Source organism: Raphanus sativus, chromosome 4, assembly GCF_000801105.2.
Source record: "Raphanus sativus cultivar WK10039 chromosome 4, ASM80110v3, whole genome shotgun sequence".
NCBI lineage: Eukaryota > Viridiplantae > Streptophyta > Magnoliopsida > Brassicales > Brassicaceae > Raphanus > Raphanus sativus.
This window is the reverse complement of record NC_079514.1, coordinates 15,671,740-15,687,674: the sequence shown is the minus strand read 5'-3', so window position 1 is coordinate 15,687,674 and position 15,935 is coordinate 15,671,740. Positions and strand designations below refer to the sequence as shown.

At 32.1% G+C, this 15,935-nt stretch overlaps 2 protein-coding genes across 3 annotated transcripts; one reads left to right on the top strand and one right to left on the bottom strand.

Annotated features, from left to right (window-relative positions):
• Positions 1–3,536: 3,536 nt before the first annotated feature.
• On the bottom strand, positions 3,537–5,880 carry LOC108809453 (SEC12-like protein 2). 2 transcript variants are annotated; one of them, XM_018581593.2, is made up of 10 exons: positions 5,575–5,880; positions 5,400–5,494; positions 5,185–5,323; positions 4,996–5,087; positions 4,760–4,856; positions 4,598–4,673; positions 4,387–4,507; positions 4,175–4,291; positions 3,969–4,036; positions 3,537–3,827 (listed from the first exon to the last, which is right to left on the bottom strand). In XM_018581593.2, the coding sequence occupies exons 1-10, from the start codon at positions 5,818–5,820 to the stop codon at positions 3,730–3,732; spliced, it is 1,149 nt and encodes a 382-aa protein (XP_018437095.1). In that variant the 5' UTR covers positions 5,821–5,880; the 3' UTR covers positions 3,537–3,729. The 2 variants fall into 2 exon arrangements, with proteins under 2 accessions (XP_018437095.1, XP_056863208.1); XM_057007228.1 differs by lacking the exon at positions 4,175–4,291.
• A 6,699-nt stretch (positions 5,881–12,579) lies between these two features.
• Positions 12,580–15,621, top strand: LOC108853049 (subtilisin-like protease SBT4.2). Its single transcript, XM_018626512.2, has 10 exons — positions 12,580–12,669; positions 12,779–12,876; positions 12,974–13,065; positions 13,146–13,392; positions 13,491–13,977; positions 14,048–14,142; positions 14,277–14,486; positions 14,565–14,676; positions 14,767–14,971; positions 15,064–15,621. The coding sequence occupies exons 1-10, from the start codon at positions 12,580–12,582 to the stop codon at positions 15,588–15,590; spliced, it is 2,163 nt and encodes a 720-aa protein (XP_018482014.2). The 3' UTR covers positions 15,591–15,621.
• Positions 15,622–15,935: the final 314 nt, after the last annotated feature.

Below are 15,935 nucleotides of genomic sequence, written 5' to 3'. Positions count from 1 at the left end.
TATCTCATTGCTTATGCACACAAATCACATCTCTTTCAATTTTTCTTTAAATTTATTTAAAAAATCAAGATTTTGACTCCAAGCTTTATAAGGTTCATAGAAACATTGAAGCTCATGATTCGTGGTCATTAAAAAGTTGGTAGATTTTGTAATGAATTTCTGGGTGCTTGGAGAAGTTAAAGAACTCATCTCACAGATTCAAGGTATGAAATCGTTTTTTTTCCAGACATATTCGCGAAGACTTTCAGATAACTTCGTTAGATGTGTTCTTCACCGAGAAGATTTCCCTATAAGTCTTCTAACTTTCCTTTTGTTAACAAAAACAAAACAAAAATCCCGGAGAACGCTTTTCGAAAAACTTCTCGGATAAACATGTTAGTTTTACAATTGTTTTGTCATAAATTTTACTTTTTATAGAAGACTTCTTGAGAAATCTGCGTGGGTTACTTTTTCAATTGAAAAATAATAGTAAAATATTTAATATTAATGAGAAGACTTCTTGAGAAGTCTTCTCAAATTTTATTAGTGGGTTACCTTATTTTTTTACCAAAAAAGATATAGACGGTAAATTAGATATCTATTTTTGGTAAAATATTAGCGGGTCTAATGCATTATTATACCAAATAAGTAAAACAGAATCTGGAATTATGCAAAATTACATCTTTTTATCTAAATTAAAATAGGTAAATAGCTTAAATTAGATATATCGTATCATATATGATACATTTGACTTCTTATATATACATATATTTTCTTGTTTCTTTTTTGTTCTTTACACACAACAAATTTTCTTGTAAAAAACATAATCAATTCATTCATATTACTAAAGATGAAAAAATCACTTATATTTTCATTTAATGTTTTAACTCTCCTCATCATTCTTGTACTAGGTTTGTGTCCATTACTTTGTAATATATATTACATTTATTCTTAAAAGAAAAAAAATTAGAATGTCTTTATTTTCGTTTTCTCTGCAATGTATTACTTGATATTTAATAAGCTAAGTTGTTGCAGGCATTTGGTTATTGTACATTTACACTATGAAATTGCATAATATCTAAACGTCTAAAATTATATACAGTAGTTTGGTGATAAATCTATGCAACTGATATCCAAAAAGTATTATGTCTAGATATATGGTTTTAATATATTACGAAGAATTGTTTTTAATCCAAATTGATTCAACAAACACCTTTTCTTCAATACTTCAAATTCATGTTTCCTGAGTAAATAAATATGCAAATCTATAGTTTTTGTTTAAGAAATAAAGTTGATGTATCATTTTACAAGGAAATTTGCATGATACTTATAAATATCTTTATATCAGATTAGTTACATGTTTTATATACCTCAAATAATCAATGATTTTAAAAATAAATAAACACTATATAAAATATTTTTTCAGTATTCGAAATTTGCTGAAAATATTTTTTATTACATACACTGAGATTTATGTTTTATATATAACAGTGGCTGGAACGATGGGACAAGGAAATAAAAATAAAAAGGAAACATATCCCATATATTTAGATAACCAACAGCCTGGAAGTTGTAACAACAAGCCAGCTTGCCTAACTGCATGCAAGACGAAGACAAAAGGGTTAGGCATGCAACAAGTAACCATTGGGTGCGTTTCAGGAAACAAATGCGCATGCTATGTCCCATGTCCAAAATGATCTTAATGTCTAGTTTATTGACAACCAAATTCATATATACTTATAATAAATTATGATGTGATTCATAGTAATAATTAAATAATTTGTGAAATTATGTTATTGTCAAATTATGATAACAATAAAATATGATCATTTTTTGGAGATAGAATAAATGACAAAATAAGTTGGAAAAGTTAAGTAGAAAAAAATATGCCTATTAGATGAGCGTATACACCAGGCATGTCTTTGAGATATTATATTTGCTATAGCTCAACCACATATATGGGTTGTTTATTTAATCTACCATTATTTAACATGTCCAGGTCCAACCATCGGTCTCGAATGTGTTATTTTCACTATAATAATTCTATCATATTTAAGAGTTTTTAAGATACCCATATACGGTATATTGTTAGGATCTTCTCAAACCTACGCATTTAAAAAAGATCAAAAACTTAAGTTAAAAAAAAAAAAAAAAAAGATCAAAACTAATACACACATAAAATAAAATGAGCCACATAAAACTTATAGAATATTGTTCACTAGTGACTTAGTCTACTCTGTTAATATTCCGATTATATCTTTTAGGACTATAGGTTCGGTTAGTTCATGTAATTTGATTCAAGTAGTTTTGTTTTTGATTAATTCATTCGCCATAAATGTTTCTAAATTAACCCGAACTAAAGTTTGGTTCGATTTAATTTGGTATTCTGTTAGTTTGGCTTTAAAACTTTCAACCGAAGTTTTTTAATTTTCAGTTACGTTTTTGGTTATTTTGGTAAGATCAATTCATAATTTGATTAGTTCGATTACTTCGGTTCAAGTTTTTTGTTGTAATTTGGATATAATTTTATCTTTTTAAAAAAGAAAAAATCAAAGTGATCTACTGCTGAATCGAACTGAATCAGAAACTAATTTTTTAAAAAAGACCTAACGAATCGAACCAAACTTTTAACCAAAATATCGTTCTGATTTTGGTTCATCGAATTCTGTTTGTTCAAAATCTCATGCCTAATACCTTATCTATGGAGCTTTTTTGTATCAATATATATGGAACTTATTTGTTTTGTATCGAAAGTCAATATTCATTAATTAATAGTGACAAGCTTTCATAATCATTCAAATTATTCATATCTTAGATAAATGAAAGCCTAACAGCACCCTTGGTACGTCATAAAATCTTGCTACAAAATCAAGTTACACAAGCCAGCTGACCTGACCTGAAAGTGACATTTTACAAAAAATAACAGCTGTTACTAAAAGTTCCCAGATTGACGGAAGACAATGTACGGGACATGACAAGGACATAAATCATATATTTACTACACTCATAAATCAATACTAATAGAGTTTTTTTTTTTGTTTAGTTTGAAATAGATTTGATATTTATTGAGGCGAGTTTCAAGCATTTGTCCGGATAACTCATAATTACGTTTGTTAAAAAAAAAACTCATAATTACGTTAGGGACCTCAAACCACTGGCCCATGAAAAAGGATAACGCTTTGGTTTGGAATGTAAGGATAACGTAATCTGTCAGCCTTAGTGTAAAGTTTTATAGGAGTGAATAATCTTCTCCTGCTTCATTTGCAGAAGATTGCTGACATAGCTAATCGAAGAACAAAACTGCCTGCAATTTACCCGGAGACTGGTACCAGATGTGGCTTCAAGTTTCTGAAGAGTGTGGTATGCTCAGTAATCACTGTCTTAGCATATGATGAAGTATTCTCTTTCAAATGGCTGTTGCCTTTGTTATCTTATGAAGCGTATTTTTAACATCTCATTGCTGTTTAGATCAATCTTATACGCGTTGCATCCAGAAATCAGACAGTCTTTGGACATTTGTTTTGCTGTTGTAAGATATTCTTCTGCTTTCTGGTTCATTTTCTTCAAATCATCTTGTTCATTCATAATATCGTAGTTTACTGCCTCTCTTACAATGTTAGTTTACATTTCTATTTCTATGATATATAAAAGCATTCAAGTTTCGCATTTTTTTCTCATAACACAAACGCAAGAGCATATGTTGGTTTCAAGGCTTTCGGATGTATCGTCTCGTGGGGTCACTTAGAGAGGCTATTCTTCACCTATGATCCCCTTTACCATCAAGAAATAATAAGAAACCACTAATAGCAACACAAACATCAAAACCACCACCGGCCAGTCTATTCCATCTGCAATTTCATTAACAAAACACACAGTTTTAGTTTTGAAGTTAAAAATTCATGCCTGGTTTCTTGATACAGTTTTGGTTAAAAGTCTAGGAAAGGTAATAAGATGGAGAGATAAGAAGAGAAATGGCAGAATATACGTACTTGTTTCAGCCTTCTGTTCAATGACGGTTAGCTTTGCCCTTGAGTCAATAGATACTGACACTAAACACCTGCATAACCAAACCCAATAAAAAAGTCATATCTTATTCATCATTTTTATCTATTTGTTTGCTTAGAATTTTAAGCATGATCATTGAAGCTGTAGCTAAACAGTAAAAGCTAGATACTCAATAAGTATAGAATAAAACCTTGAATCAGGGGAGAAAGTCAGTGCGGTGACCAAACCGAGATGAGCTTTCTTAACGAATTGATGAGTCTTCATTTTTGTTGAACTAATTATCAAAACATCTCCTTCGAGGGTTCCGCTGCATTAAGATAATAGTACGACGACAACCAAAACTAGGATTAGTATTTACATTTATCTGTTTAGTCCCAAAAGTGCGGAAAAAAAGAAACTTACAATGCAAGAAATCTGCCATCAGGTGAGACATTAAAGGCCGATATAGAGTAGTTTTTCAAAAGCTTTGAATGTCTTCTTTTCCATGATGTTGTATCCCATGTTATGATACTTCCACCACGTTCTACTCAAAACAAAATCAGTATAATCGTTGGCCGTGACAGAGAAAAAAAGAAGGAAATGTGCTCTTGCGCTGTCAGAATGTAATGTTTACCGGTTTTTGCAGCAATGTATAGAACTTCATTGCCTGCATTGTCGACGGAGAATCTGCAGGAGGCAAACATCTCGTCCTGCATTATAATATTCGAACTCATCAGAGTATAATACAAGAATGTATACAAAGTTAAAAGAGCAAAAACCAACCCCCCACACAGACCTTCTCTTTTGAGAGACTAGCAACGGCAGTAGAAGCATTTACGTCCCAAACCCGACAAAGTGGACCTCCAAGCGATACAAGAAACTTACCACTTTCACTACAACCCCAAAAACCATCACTATCAGGCAACTTGTTTTACAATCATTGTTTGTTCGAAAAGGAATCATTTCTCATGAATAGAATGAACCACTTTCTGAAGATGGCAAAGTTTCTTTATTTGATAAGAGAAACCACACCTGAAAGTTAGGTTTTTAACTTCTGCATGCGCCTTGGATTCATTAAGTAACGTTTTCATACTAGGCCATTCAAAAATCCTCGAAGTTCCATCCTGTACTGCATCAAAACAAAAAAATGCATAAGAACAACTAAAAGACTCCATTCTCTGTTATTCAAAAGAGACTGAAACTAAAGAGCTTAATCCCTACCTCCCCACCAGCAGCAAGCACAGAGCCCTCCTGATTAAACGCCAGAGCTAACTGTAGTCCAACATCTTCTAACTCGTTAACCACTTCCTCTAACTCAACACCCTCTCTTGGCCTCATAATGTTTTCCAAATCAAACCGTCTGCGTATCAACAAGTAACTATCACACATCATCCTAAAGAGATTCGATTGATAACGAGCTTTACAAGATCACATACTTGCAACTCTCTGGCAATGCACAGATAAGAATCCCTTCCGAAGGATGAACAGCCATTCTATAAGGAAGACCACCAGTGACCACAACCCTACCCACCTGAATCATTAAAAAAACAAAAAGCAAATCACAAATCCTTGCCGATCTGATACTGAGAGAAACGTTCAGTTCACACTTACAGGTTGTTCCGAGAGAGAATTGGATTCGAGATCAACACGACAGATTACTATGACGTTAGGGATCCCGCTTCGCCCCTCTCCTCCTCCGCCGGCCAACACGATGCAGCTCCGGGACGACGACGACGACGACGACTCGCTGCCATCTTTGGAATTCTCCTTATCCTTGTCGATTTTCGATCTAACGGTTTCTTCCGGGATCCAGTCTGCGGCGTAGATCGGGAAGCCGTAAGTCTGCGTATTCGCCATTGCTCCTCTTCCTTCTCGAGCGAGCGAGCTTTAATGCCAAGTCTTCCTTCTCTGATTCGTTGAGACACGTCACGAGGTGTTGTTGTTTCAGTACATAATACAGTTAGAAACTGTAGTGGGCCCAACTTCATTTTAGCATTTAAAAGGCCCATACTCTAAGATGCGAGGCCCAGTATAACAGCGCAAACCGAAACCGGTATTCTTCTTCTTCCGGAGACATCCACCCACCAAGGTTAGACCATTTTTGTTGTTGTACGATTTGGTTCTTCTCAGTTATGGTCGGTCATCATTTATCGGTTTAATCACAGCTAACTCCGGTTACGTCCGGTTCACGAGTCGAAATTTATTTTTAGTTTGTGATGTTTAAGTCGAAAGATTTAAAATAATTTATTGAATTTATTTGATTATATCTTCTATATATCATAAAAGAAACACTGTAATTTAACGTGTTCATATTTGTTTGCCACATTGCCGCTTTTCAGCGTTCTGGATTTGGATTGGAAATTCTTCGGTGAAATTCAAGGCGATTACATGGTAGGCTTGGACGTTCAAGTTTTCCAGTCGGATCCAGATCAGTTCTTCTCGGAACCAGGTTTAGGTCTATAATTAAAATACTTGTAAAATATCTATAATTTTTCAGATCCGGATCGGGTTTAGGTATTTAAAATCTAAAAAAAACAAAAAATACATAAATTCATCAAATTTAGTCAAAATATGTCATATATTTCTAAAATCTTACAAAATAATTTAAAATAAACTATTAAATTTTTTAAAATATTTTTTTTAATTGGTGACAGTTTGTCTTATGGAGAACTGTTAAAGGGTGAAATTTTAGATTCGAGACTCACCAAAAACCTAATTATGAAATTAATGAAAACTCATAATGGAAGGGTTGGGGTCGGTGTCCTACAGGACTATGAAATCTGGGATCTGACGGATAGGACGAGTTTTCACAAAAACCTTAATATTGTAATCGTTACATAGCTAAATAATTCCTTTTTGGAAAATTAAAAATGTACCAAATCATCAATCAATCAGTTGTTTACTCCCAACTCAGAGAAAGTGAACAGAAACCGTCATGTTTTTATCATAATCATATAAAAGTTTTTTACTGATTTTAGCATTAGCACCAACAATATGACGAACATGTGTATAAGCCTAAAGATTTCTTTTTGCGTGTGATAATTGTAAAAGTCGTACTAATGAGGGGAAGACGTTCAAATTAAGTTGAATTTCTGTTCATGAATTAAAAAATCATACACCAAATTGAAGATGGGTCCAGAGGGTAAGCCATTCAAACGGACGATTAGAGCATCTAATTGAAAAGGGCATAATTTTTGGAAAAAAAAATTTATAGACAAATAAAATTGTAAAAACAAAGTTAGCTAAATATTACTTACTGATCGTTAGTAAGAATAAAGTTTATGAACTTCCAAAAATATTTATATAAATTTCTTAAAGTTAAATTTATTATTAATAAGAAATAGCATATTTCTGTTTTAAATTATAGTTAAAACTAAAATCCTAAATAAAAACAAGTCATGAAATAGTTTATTTCTCTTGTTCCAATTTCACATTTTAGTTATTCTGTACTTTTTTTTATCCAATTTTTTTCCTTTACCTTCTTGTCTATTGATTATATAATTTAGTTTTTCCATTGCTTTGGTTTTTAATTCATCATTTTTGTTGTAATAAGGTACCTGACTAGTTTGTTGTTTGCCAATATTTTATAGAAATTAGAAAACTGTGTTAAATTCTTGATGCCTTACTTAACATAGTTAATGGTTTATTTATGAAACTAAATATTTTCGAGAATCAATACTTGTGGGAGTTAAAAAAAACTATTGAAGTTTTTGAATTTTTTATTTTGGAAAAATGAGTATTTTTATCATAATATAAAAAATCTATAGAAAACTTATTGAAGTTTTTGATAAAATTTGTACAATGGCATAATTATAAATTTAGCTGAAAAGGAAGTTAAAAACTTCAATAGACAAAATTTGAAGTTAGATATAAGGACTCTAAAGGTTTAACATGTTATCATTTAAATGAAAATTATACAACACTGCAAAGAATGATGGTACCTCATATAGCCCACGCTTAACAGGTACACCAACTCTCTCCTCTTCAACTTCATGTAGAGTAGAAGACACGAGCTTCTAAAGGAGTTTCAGTTAACTGCTTATTCGATTTGTTTTAAGGAACAAACAACTTGTGGTATAGGGCCTTGGCTGCAATCTGAATACTCTTTCCACCAGTGACGAAAACTCATCTTCTCTCTGTAGCACAAACTTGCCAAGAAACATCAGCTCACAATTTAAATATACCAGCACACATTTAAACTTAAATGACAGTAACTGAAAACGTCTCTTGTAAACAAACAAAATGAATCATATAGATCCCAAGTTTAAGGACATATATTAACTAGCGTTTGAGAATATGGTCACAAAACAATGATACGAGAATATGTAATGAAACTGAATTTTAATCAGCCTTAGCAAAGAGGAAAAAAACCATTACCATATGTCATTCTACCAGTCCAGTAGGGCACACCAGATTAGACAATTGTCTGACGCTTGACAATTCTCTGGTAAACTGACCGGGTAAGTTCAACATCACCTAGCAATAATTTCACTCATTGTATGCACATCAGGAAAAAGCAATAAAAGATGGATAACAAAACGATTTGAAGAGTTACAAAGCCTAGCACAAACCTCCAAGATACATGTTGTTCTCAATAGAGAGCTTCAGTGCATCAGAAGCACTGTTGATGTGGATACACTCTTTGTTGAGGAATCAGAACTTTTAGTTTTGTTAAATGATATTGTCCCATTTATTAAAAAAGAATATTTGAGATTCTTTTTTGTCGTCCAAAAAAATAGACAAAATGATATTTTTCCTCAATTACTTGATATGTTATAGATGATATAGGAAAATATCAAAATAAGGTAAGGTGAAAACAGTAAATTTATTATTTAACCAAAGCTTTGGGTCATTTTTCCAAGTCATCCTGCAATTAATAACAATACATCATCTAATCTATTAAAACTGAATTACAAATTAGAATCAACCATTATTTTTCCTTAATAATTACTATTTTATGCCACTGAACATTTAACATACCATATAATTTCGTGATGGACTTGACTTTCATATTTCCTTCAAAGCCCACTATCATATAATGATCAACAATCTTTACGTGGGCCAATGTTGTATCTACCAATTACATACTTTTAGTTTTTTACATTTCGATATATAACCAGAACAATGATCGTTTTTTTTTTAAGTCAACTGATCGTTTACGTATATAGAAGTCTTTTTTTTGTATAAACTATTCTGATCAAGTGATAAGGGTCATTTTCTTTTTGACTGAACTTTTTTCAATCAATCTAATCTATTAAAACTGAAGTACAAATTAGAATTAACCATTATTTTTCCTTAATAATTACTATTTTATGCCACTGAACATTTAACACACCATATAATTTCGTGATGGACTTGACTTTCATATTTCCTGCAAAGCCCACTATCATATAATGATCAACAATCTTTACGTGGGCCAATGTTGTATCTACCAATTACATACTTTTAGTTTTTTTACGTTTCGATATATAACCAGAACAATGATCGTTTTTTTTAAATCAACTGATCGTTTACGTATATAGAATTCTTTTTTTTTGTATAAACTATTCTGATCAAGTGATAAGGGTCATTTTCTTTTTGACTGAACTTTTTTCAATCAATTAGGGTGATTATTGGTCATGTTGTTCGTTCATTATGTATTGAAATCAAGCACTTTAAGTTAACCGACCGGTTCTGTTTTCCTATCATCAACAAGGAAATTCTGATCAAATAACAAGGAAATTTTGAAAGTTAAATTTGATATGGAAAAATTGATCAAATAACAAGAAAATATATATTTTTCTAAAATATATATTTTTAGTAAATATATAATCAAAGAATATACTATAATAGAAACGATTGCATATTGACTAAAATACGACATATCTATATCCATTTAATTTATTTGTGTGCTAGCTGAACTTATCTAATCGTTAGACTATAAAAACCAGTTTACGGTTCTAAATATTTAATCTACCAATCAACTTCACACTAATTCTAAGAAATTATATTGTAGTAAATTACTTATCAAGTCAAAAACTTATCCTAGCTTAGTAGCTTGTGTCGCACATCATGAAATATTGAGTAGAAACTTCATCATATAACTTCAAGTTTAAACTTCTCCTCCTAACAACCTAAAGCCATGTAAAAATATAAAATATAATTAAAGTAATAATTATATTCGATTATTAACTCATTTTAGATACTAGATCAGGAGATTTTTCTATTAATCACTAACTATAATCGCAAAATTAAATTTTTGGTTTTATATTACACAATATGTTTTGTAAATATAATAATATGTGATTAACTATATGATGGCACACATAAAATATGGTTAATTATATGTTAGATAATATATGATGGCAACTACAAAGTACAATTAATTATATGATGACTTTTATAATATATATAATAATGACATGAAAATCAATTATCTACATATTTTTTAAAAAAATCAAAAACCCGTGCGGGCGCACGGGTCAAGCTCTAGTAATATTTTTAAACACAATATTCATTTCCTTACCAATATAATTTATAATGATATTATATAGTACCTAGCCAAAACCATTTGATGTAACTATTGTGTATTATACTAAAGATCATTACAAAATATATAAATAAATAAATAAAACACAAATAAATAAATAAATGGATATATAACTCCATATATATATATATATATATATACACACACATATAGAAATTTAGATATACTAAAAAGCAGTGATACTTAACAAAATATGAAAATAATAATCAATCAAATCCCCACCCCCTCAAATACGTGGCCATAAAATGAAATAGATATCAATAGATAAGCAATTACATAAATATGGATAATATATGTAATACAAACACATATATGTTGATAACAACTTCATGTGAAGTCTGCACTAAAAACACACACAAAATGGCCAATCACAAAACTTACATATGCATTGATCATGAGACTTGACATGAAATCTTTTTGGAGGAGAAGATTTCATCCGAAATCTACTTTCGCGATACATATCTGAAAAAGAAGAAAAAATAAGTGAATAGTTATTCAAATTTGGTGAGAGTTCATATTTAGCTTCTTCAGACACTTAGAATTTTAAATTTCAGTTGAATGAAAGATACGCTAATGACCAAAAATCACATCAAACTCATACTTCGATGTGTTTAAAGAAAATGTGATTTTGAAAGAAAAAATTGAAAAGCTAAGGATGAAATGAAAGAAGAAATAAAAGATAACGGAGTTGTGTGTGTAAATAATAAGAGAAGAAGAACCAAAAAAACAATTTAGAGAATTTAGGGCATCAATATTGGCTGTTCATAGTAATTGTAAAAATTAACGGTGATGGTATTTTACGTAAAATATTAAAAGAGTTATAGTTATTTGAGAAATTATTTTGGTTTTCTTGAAAAAATTAGACAAAATAAGGTTTTCTTGAATAGCTTGATATGTTAGAGATGGTATAGGCTGAAAATGGCAAAATATAGTGAGGTGAAAAAACAATATATCATAATGTACTTTCAAACACAAGATTCATTTTTGCAGGTTATCCAAATGCAAGTAAGATAAATATATCATGACGTTCTTTTAAATACAAGATCCATTTCTTTAACAATATAAATTATTTTCCTACAGTTATAAATTCTTGTTTTGTGAGTAAGTTAACTAAAGATATAATCTAGTGATACTATCCCTTTTTAAGAAAATGTTATTTGAAATATTTGTATGTTGTAGAAAATAGATAAAATGATATTTTCTTAAATGATTTGATACGTTATAAATGATATAGGATAAAATGGCAAAATAAGGTAATGGGGAAGAATAAATCTTCTATTTGACCAAAAATTTGGGTCATTTTCCAAGTCACCCTGCAATTAATAGAAATATACCCAATGCAATTGATAACAATATATCACAATCTTCTTAAACACAAGATTCCATTCCTTACCAATATAAATTATACTGATATTATTTTGTGAGAGACTAAGAATAGATATTGTTTTATATAATACATAGCCCAAACCATTCTATATAACTATTGTGTATTATACTAAAGATCATTTCAAAATAAATAAATAGATAAATAAATAAATAAATAAATGGATAAATCCTTATATATAAATAAAATGCGTTGTGAGTAAAGCTAACTAAAGATACATTGTAATTATATTATCCCATTCTTTAAAATTAAAATTTATTTGAGATATTAGTTTGTTGTCGAAAATAAAATAAATAATTTTTTTCCTGAATGACTTGATATGTTATATATGATATAGAAAAATAGCAAAATAAGGTAAGGTGAAAATCTGTAAACCTGCTATTTGACCAAAAATCTGGGTCATTTTTCTAAGTCACCCTTTTAATAAAAAATATATAACAATATATCATAATCTTCTTAAACACAAGATTTATTTCCTTACCAATATATAATACCTAGCCAAAACCATTATATGTAACTATTGTTTATTATATTAAAGATCATTACAAAATAGATAAGATAAAAATGAAAACACTAATCAAATACATAAATCTGGCCATAAAATGAAATAAATATCTGGATAACATATATGTAATACAGACATGTATATATATTCACACTTCACGTATTGAGAACTCATATTGGCAAATAATACGTATCCATAATGGCTTCACTTGGCTTGATCCTCTATCTTTCCTCGATTCTTCTAATGAGCCTGTGTCAGCTTCCTACAGCTATTGAAGATGATAGAAAGGCAAGTCATTGCTGTTATATATGTCTCGATCGTACCATATTTAACTATCTATGTTTGTCTTTGTTTTAGCCTATTCATCGTCATATCATTTTATTTTTTACGCATGCAGGTGTATATTGCTTACATGGGAGCTCTTCCTGAAAAAGCTTCTAATTACTCTCCTTTGTCTCACCATCAGAATATCCTTCAAGAAATTATTGAATTAAGGTTTTAAGACATATATGACTTAAACCTCTCTCAGCTTTGTTTCTTGTTGTTTATGTCATCGTCTCTCACTGGTCTTTTCTTTTTGTTCCGATCGAAGTTCCGTAGAAGATTATTTGGTCAGAAGCTATGGAAGAAGTTTCAACGGTTTTGCAGCCAAACTCACTGAATCTGAAAGAGACAAGCTTGCTGGTGAGATATATGTTTATATAAAACAAGATTAGGTAACTCACTATTATTTATGGCTTGATGATTTTATGTGTGATGTGAAGGCATGGAAGGTGTGGTTTCGGTCTTCCCAAACACCGTTTATAAGCTTCTTACGACAAGATCTTACGAGTTCATGGGACTTGGTGACAAGAGCAAGCATGTCCCTAACATCGAGACTGATATAATAGTTGGTGTGATTGACGGCGGAATCTGGCCTGAATCCAAGAGCTTTTCAGACGAAGGCATTGGCCAAATACCCAAAAAATGGAAAGGAATTTGCGCTGGAGGAACTAATTTCACATGCAATAGGTCAACAACATTTTCAATTTTTCTTCTCCATGTTTCTTGAGCGAAAAGAAAGGATTAAGACATAATGAAGGTTAACTAACCTAATCTAAATTTTACAGGAAAGTGATTGGAGCACGACATTATGTGCAAGACTCAGCAAGGGACAATGCTTCACACGGGTCACACACGGCTTCAACTGCTGCCGGAAACATAGTAAAAGGAGTCAGTATGAAGGGTTTGGCCAAAGGAACTGCCAGAGGCGGTGTGCCTTTAGGTAGAATAGCTATTTACCGAGTTTGTGAGCCAGCAGGTTGCAATACCGTATCATTGTTAGCTGCATTTGACGATGCTATTGCCGATGGGGTTGATGTTATAACCATTTCCATTGGAGGTGCTGGTGTTCCTAAAGTCGATGTTGATCCTATCTCTATTGGATCATTTCATGCGATGACCAAAGGGATTGTCACGACAGCTGCTTCTGGGAACGATGGCCCTAAACTTGGAACTGCTGACAACGTTGCACCCTGGGTCATATCAGTGGCTGCCGGTTCAACTGATCGAAAATTTGTTACTACTGTTGTTAATGGAGATGGCATACCCTTACTTGTATGAAGTTTTTTAAACTTCTTTTAGGTTAATCTGTTCAGTCTGATGATTTAAGTAATTAACCATACAGGGAAAATCGATCAATAACTTTGACTTAGAGGGACAAAAGTATCCTTTGGCGTACGGAAAAACTGCTTCAAATAACTGTACAGAGGAGCAAGCAAGGTAACTTGTGACCCAAGGCTTGAGCCCTTACTTGTCGCTCAAGAATTTTCATAGTGACCTAGCTTTTGGTATAAGAAACAGATGAAAACGTCACGCTATGGATATAACTTGATCTTCTTGTATTGTATTTCAAGGGGATGCGCTAGTGGTTGCCTGAACATGGTGCAGGGTAAGATCGTTGTGTGTGATACTTGGAATAATGTTATGGAATCTAGAGAAGCGGGTGCAGTTGGAACCATTCTTCACATAAATAATGTTAATATTCCTGGTCCTGATCCAATTCCGGTCGTAGTCTTAGATGATACCAATTACGAAGCATTCAGATCTTACGTGCTCACCTCACCGTAAGAAACTCTTCTATAATTAATTAAACATTCTTTGGTTTATTAGTTTCGTTAACCACATTCTTCTATATGAAACAGGAACCCTCGAGGAACTATATTGAGGAGTGAGACAGTTAAGGACAACGATGCTCCGATCGTTGCTTCCTTCTCTTCTCGTGGTCCAAACATTCTCTTTAGCGATATCATGAAGGTACTTACCACTCATAATTAACAATATTCACATAATTGGGAGCAGTTAATGATCAAAGTCTTTGACATTATAAGGTTTATATACATGCAGCCTGACATTACGGCTCCAGGAGTGAATATATTGGCAGCATATTCACCGATGACTCCAACTGCAGTTCCTGGACAAAGCATGGATTACTATTTCATGTCCGGAACATCCATGGCTTGCCCTCATGTCGGAGGTGTAGCGGCTTACATCAAAACATTCCATCCTGATTGGTCTGCTTCTGCTGTCAAATCTGCTATCATGACTACTGGTAATTATCATTATCAAACCAATATATTTATTTCCCTCAAGAAAGAAGAATGTATAGTAATGTGAGCCTTTTTTTGCTTAATTTTGTTGCAGCTTGGGCAATGAACGCATCCAAAAATGCAGAAGCTGAGTTTGCATACGGATCTGGACATGTTAACCCTAAAGGCGCAGTTGATCCAGGGCTTGTTTACGACATATCCAAAGAGGATTACTTAAACATGCTCTGCTCTTTGGACTACTCAGACAAAGGCATTAGTAATCTCGCTGGTGGAGCCTTTACTTGTTCCAAGAAATCAAAGCTCAGCGTGAGAGATCTCAACTACCCTTCAATGACAGCCAAAGTTTCAGCTTCTTCATCTTCAGATATCACATTTTCAAGAACGGTCACAAATGTTGGGAAAAACGGATCTACTTACAAGGCAAAAATGGCTGGGGATCCTAAACTCCACATCAAGGTTGATCCTGAAACACTCTCTTTCAAATCATCAGGGGAGAAGAAATCTTTCACGGTTACAGTCTCTGGCAAGAGTCTTACGGGTATTTCTGGTATTGTGTCTGCCTCTTTGGTTTGGTCGGACGGATCACACAATGTGAGAAGTCCTATTGTAGTGTATACTTAATTAGGCTTTGATCCAAAACCGAACACATTAGAAAAGCATGGGTTATATTGTGTTTCAATTAAACATATGTTATATTGTGTGCTATTGTGTTTCAATAAAAGCATGTGTGTTCATTTTAAGTCGATGTTAGAACTCACAGTTAAAACTAGTAGAACTCACAGTTAAAACTCAAGTTCTTTCAGTAATCAAGAACGGATTCTGTATGTGTATGGAATCCACGTGATGGAAACCTTAATTATCCTTTCTTGAACTATCACCAGTTAACTTCCTAACTTCACTAACTAATAAGTCCTCAACTTGCCTTTTTTATTACCATTATGAAACACACTATTCCAAGAAGATTAT